This window comes from Delphinus delphis, chromosome 10 (assembly GCF_949987515.2).
Source record: "Delphinus delphis chromosome 10, mDelDel1.2, whole genome shotgun sequence".
In the NCBI taxonomy this organism is placed as follows: domain Eukaryota; kingdom Metazoa; phylum Chordata; class Mammalia; order Artiodactyla; family Delphinidae; genus Delphinus; species Delphinus delphis.
This window is the reverse complement of record NC_082692.2, coordinates 34,041,616-34,047,467: the sequence shown is the minus strand read 5'-3', so window position 1 is coordinate 34,047,467 and position 5,852 is coordinate 34,041,616. Positions and strand designations below refer to the sequence as shown.

The 5,852-nt window shown below is 43.0% G+C and overlaps 1 protein-coding gene across 1 annotated transcript in view; it reads left to right on the top strand.

Annotated features, from left to right (window-relative positions):
• Positions 1-1,009: 1,009 nt before the first annotated feature.
• LOC132432017 (adenylate cyclase type 10-like) overlaps positions 1,010-5,852 on the top strand; it is a 38,085-nt gene continuing 33,242 nt past the window's right edge. Inside the window, exons 1-4 of the mRNA XM_060021843.1 lie at positions 1,010-1,179; positions 2,103-2,207; positions 4,753-4,791; positions 5,516-5,659. Coding sequence (XP_059877826.1) covers positions 1,023-1,179; positions 2,103-2,207; positions 4,753-4,791; positions 5,516-5,659 — 445 coding nt within the window. The 5' untranslated portion in view covers positions 1,010-1,022. The remainder of the gene's footprint in view (positions 1,180-2,102; positions 2,208-4,752; positions 4,792-5,515; positions 5,660-5,852) is intronic.

Here is a 5,852-nt window from a genome sequence, read left to right as displayed (position 1 = left end):
TTAAAAGTGTCTTGAATTTTGAGGAGTCTACATCCCCTGGGTTCTGGGTTGTGTTTATAATGCTGATATTGTGAACTCTGTAAACACGCATGTAAGCTCTGTGGACAGTGTGTCAAACTTGAGAGTGTCCAGCCTTTCAGCTGTGTCTCCCCTTCATCTCTTTTCCTTCCCTTTCGGCCCTCCCACCCTACTGAGGAAATATTTTCTGTCGCCTGTGGACTGATCATACATTTGGTCTTCCCACTGTAAGTGTTCGTGAAAACACGATGAATTAATTCCATGAGTAAAATTAGCCCTTCAGTTACCAACAAAACAGCATTGTTATATGATATATTGTAGAACTAAGAATAGTAAAGATGTAATTTTTAGATTTATTTATGCAGAAAAACATAGATGCATTTCTGATTGTTAAAAATCCACAACACGCTCGTCCTTTTATTGCTTTGTGTTCACCAATCTGAGCCACAGACCGGCAGCCTCAAATGGGCCATTACCACACGAAGTGTGAGAAAAAGCGCGCAGGGGGAGTACTCCCGTGAGACCAAATGACCTGTCCTGGCAGACAACAGAAGTGGAATAAGTTCCCTAACAAGGAAAAAGACTTCCTGTGTTAAACGGCCTTAGTCTAACGGTGTTAAATTTAAAAACCATCCTGAGTTTGCTTTAGTCAGATGCCAATGGAACTTGTCCTTAGAAAATAATACGAGGAAAAGACCACCCTATTGATATTTATCCCAGGTAATCAGTTTTATCGTAAAAGCAGCTTCACGTTTGAAAGAGATTTTAAAACGTCAGGCTTTGCTCCTTCGAACGCGCCGCCCTGCCCTCCTTCCGCCCCTCCGCCCCCGGAATCCAGAGCAAGCGCAAAAGCTTTGAAAACAGGTGGGCGGGGCCCCAAGGAAGCCCGCACTGATTGGTTGGCGGGAGGGACCCGTCAGGGCCGTCGTTGCGGATTGGCTACTACGCGAAGAAACGCTGTTACAGGTCGTTCGGCGAAAAATTTCGCCGCTGCCGTCGCCGCTATGGCGACGGGTAAGGGGGTGGCGACGCCGCCTCTGTGGCCAGTAGAGGCCCGGCTGGCGGCGCTGCTTCCAGACCTGCTGGTCTTCAGAAAGCCCCGGGGATCGGAACACGAGCTTGCCACGGCCCAGGGCGTCCTCCTTGGCGTCCACGTGACGGGTGAGGGCGAGGGGAGGTGCGTCGCTCTCCCGACCTGCCGGAGGGGCGGCCGTTGGGCCACAGCTGGTAGAGTCCGCGGCGGTTACGGGCCTGGCCCCGGGGCGAGCTAAAGGCACGGTTTCATTGCACTTTCGCCGCCGCCGCCGGAACCTGAGGGTCATTTTCCGAGCAGGAGGACGCCTTTTCGGACGACCTGTCGTAGCCCTGGAGTTCACTTCAGCGATGATGAAATTGAGACTCAGAAAGGGGAAAGGGCTTTTTCGGGGCCATATGTCAGGCTTTGGACCCAAGTTTTTCCCCAGTCCCGAGCATTTTCCAATAAGCATTCTGCTTCATCCAATGATTTTGTTTAGTTATTTCCTTCTTTGGGCCCATAAGTAGGTGCCCGCCATTGTTCTAGGAGTTGAGACCTAGCAGCTACTTTGAGAGTCGTTCCTTTAACAGGTATTTGTGGAGTTTATGTGTCACGGATATGAAGATGAGTGATTCGGGTGCCTGTCCTCGGAGGAGCTCACCATATGAGTTCTCCACAAAGCTTTCATCCATTCTCCTTGTCAGTGGTTTCTCTATCCCTCACGTGGGTGGGGAGAGGGGAACCCTACAGGTTCCCTTGGCCAGGGAGCCTTAAGAGAGTATGATGGGAAAGCAGTAGTAGCTGGATTCCAATGAAAAGGGCACTTGTGGGTGAATCTTCACCATCTGCAGCTTCTAGAAACATGGGGAAGGTAGCCCTCTGGACTCCCAGAGGCAGCAGCAGCCAGCCTGGCCCTGAGTACTTGCTAAGTAACACCACGTTAAAGGATAATGAAATTACTCATCTTGAAGAGATCTGCTTCTGTTCCACTGGCCTGATGTGTGGAGGGAATAGAGCCTAAAAGTTTAGGATTTGCAGCTAACATAGTAATTTTTTCTTTGTTGGTCAGGGTTTACAGCATTAATGGACAGGTTCAGCCTGAGCTGCAAGTCGGAACGTGACATGGACACATTGGCCCACATCTTCAGTTATTACATTAGTGACATCGTGGAGCGTGAGTGACCGTTGTAGGGGAGCAAGGAGGTGTGGTGATGGGCTCTTGAGGGTTTGTAGCAGAAGGGGGCTCGGGGGCACTTTAAAACATACTAAAGTGACATCCCTTTAGTGTCACTCATCCTTTATTTCTTCAGGTTGCCTCTGACGAGCTAGATCTTTGCCTGTATCTGCCATTCTACGCAGTCGCACATCCTGTTGACTCGGTGTTCAGAAAGGGGGAAAATGCTGATTTTTACTTTGCATGTTTGTGTTTTATTTCAAAATAAAGTATTCCTCAGGTTGTGTCTTCTAACAGTAATATAATGTGCCTCGTGTGTATATCAGATATAATTTACAGAACACCTTCCCATTGTATTACTGCATTTTGATCCTGTGAAGTAGGACTGAGTTTTATTTTCTGCCATGTATCAATACTAAGCTGTGGATATTTGCCTAATCTGAGGAGAAAAAAGAAAACCTTTTCATTTGTACAGTAAACATGTTTTGAGTACCTACTCTGTGACATAACAGTGTAATAGGTGCAGGGAGTGCAAAAACCCATTCTTCGAGGAGTTTTCAGTCTAGTTAGGTCTACCTAACAGAAATTACTCTGGCCCTATACCCTTTAGTACTAATATAACATTCCCTTCATGTACTGACAGTATCCTGTTGAGTTATGTCCATCATTCTGAGATTCACCAGAATGATTACTTTGTGGCATCTTCTTTAGCCACATAAAGTGGCTATGTGACTCACCCCTTACCCCTGAGGAACAAGTATAAAAAATATTTTGGGAATTCCCTGACGTTCCTGTGGTTAGGACTCTGCGCTTCCAATGCCGGGGCCGGGGTTTAATCCCTGGGCCAGGGTTCAAACTAAGATCCTGTAAGCCAAACGGCACTGCCAAAACTTTTTTTTTAATTTAAAAATAAAAAGTCTTTCAATTGATCAAGTTTAGATGAAAGAAATAGAAATTATGTATCATGTGTGTATGATACATAATCATGTGTATGATAACACCAGGAGTCGCTGGGTACTAGAAATACATGGAAAAATAAGAAAGACACAGTGTCTGCCCTCATGGAGATTGTATTATTGTGATCTGATGGAGGGTAGGTGGTAAGAATGAAAGCTGGAAGAGGCATTTGGAGCAGCTGTGGAGAGATGATGGAAATTTCATCTAGGTTAGTGATTCTCAACCTTGGCAGGACATTAGATAACCACTCAGGAAGCTTTTAAAAATCCTGAGGTCTAGGCTTCACCCTAGTTAAATCAGAATGTCTTGGGTTTCCCCCAGGAATAAGGATGTTTAAAGTTTCATAGGTGATTTCAGTGTGCAGTAAAAGTTGAAACCATTGGTCTAGATACATGCTATGAAGGGAGCTATATAGAGATGAATTGATTTGAAATATATTTTGCAGTTCAGCAGACAGGATTTTCTAATGTGTTGGATTTCAGTGGGAAGTGGTGAGGAAAGGGACCCTCAAGTTTTTTGCCTTTCATAACTGAATTTATGGTGATGTCACTTATCAAGATGGGAAAGATGGCTTTGAGAGAAAATCAAGGGTTCTGTTTTAAGTATATTGAGTTTAAGATGTTAATAAGTCAGTCAACTGGAGAAATGAAGTTAGTGGGTATGATTGAGCCTGGAGCTCAGAGAATAGATCTGTTAGAGATGAAAAGTGAATTGATGGCATAAAGAGGTTACTTAAAGAACTGATTGAGTCCACGTGGAGAGAGTGTAAATGAAGAAAAAGAACCTAAGACTGAGGAACTCCAGGGGAAGATTAGGAAGAAAGAACCTACAAAAGAGACTATAAAGCAGCCAGTCAGGTAGGATTCTGTGGTATTCCTGAAGCCAAAGGGGAGATAGTGTCTCTAGAAGAAGAGGGCCATTCTAGCTGGGTTGAAAATGAAAAGTGTCAAAAATAGTGATGTCTGAAAAACACTGAATTTAGCAAAATGAATGCTGTGTTGATTTTGATCATTTTAGTGAAGTGGTGGAAATGGAAGTCAGATTGGAATAAACTGAGAAGAGAATGGTAGAGGAAAAAAAATAAGCATGAATTTGATAGGAGGAGAAACTTGTATATCGCCAGCTCTTTTGAGAATTGTTTTGCTGGGAATGTAACAAAAATTGAGCTAGTAACTAGAGAAGAAGGCAGAGTCAAGACTAGGTGGGTTAATTTTGATGTGTTTTGTTTTCTTTTTTTAAAAAAAAGATATTAATGGGAATGATGGAGTAGAGAGAAGATAAGGAAAGGAGTGAAGTTCTTGGGAGGGTGAGAGGGACTAAGATGCAGAGCACCAATAGGGGGATGGCTTTGAAGATAACAGGAGGACTTCTCTTCCATTTTAGAGAAGATGGATAAAGGAACAGACAGATTTGAGGAGAAGCTAGGGGAAAGGAAGAAGGAGTCTAAGCCTTGGAGTGAATAAATTGACCAGAAAAGATACGAGGAAAAACTCTGTAGGCCATTCTTTTCATCATATATTATTCTGCCATGATCTGGCATGTCTCTGATTTCGACTCATTTTCCTCTCTCTCCCTTACTTGATTTCAGATGTGCTCTGTTTTGGAGGGGATATCCTAAATATCACAGGTATTTTTCTTTTTTTCCTGAATATTTAAAGCACTGTAAGCAAGGAAGCCTATAGGTGGAATTTGGCATGTTTGTTTATTCAGCATTGTTTGATTATTTAGTATGTGCTGGGCCCTGGGGAAACAAAGATGAGGAAGACACAGTCTCTGCCTCACATGATCTCCCAGTCTAATGGAAAAGCCTTGTCCATATTAAGCTCCCACGTACTTTACATTTTGTTCACATTGAATGACAGGAAAATAAGTGCCTATAAAGCATTCATGAGAAAACTAATGAGAAACTTGGTCATTAATAGCAGAAGCTAAGTAGGGAAGAAGTCTAGCTTGTTTCCTATCTGGAAAACTCTTAGGATTCTTAACAGCTATATGCCATAGAGTTGGCCTGTCTTTTCATTTAAACTTAAACAAACCACTTAAAATCTTAAAATTCAACTTGAATGTAAACCTACACTTCGTGAACCTCTTAGATCTGTTAGTATACTGATGGAGAGAAGAGTACCAAAAATAGCCCTAGGTTTTAGGAACATTTCAGCTTCTACTTAGTCATGTTTTTATATGCTGAATAGTTTTAAGGATCTAAGGCCGTATTGTAACCTAGTATGATGTATAGGGCCAAGAAACCTTGTCTGACACCTTGCATGATATCTTCTGCATTATTGGGGGCTTTGCTCTGGCAGGTGAATCCAGATGTTTGATCTCTGTCAGCCTATCTTGTGTCTCTACAGGGAATGTGCTCCTGGCACTCTGGACAGTGGAACAGGATCAACTGAGTGACATCATTACCCTGGTGGCAAAATGCAGTCTGGAGATACAGGAGAAATTTGGGATCTACCATACCAGAGAAGGCCAGGACCTGCAGCTAAAGATAGGTATTAGCTACCAAAAGAGTGATCAGTTGGAAAACAAAACAAAACAAAACAAAACAGTATAAACAATTCAAAAGATAAATGACAACCTGGAAAAAAATATTTGCAACTTATATCACATAGACAACAGGTGAATTTTCCTAACGTAGAAAAAACACCTAGAAATCAAGAAAAGACTAACATTCTAACAGAAAAG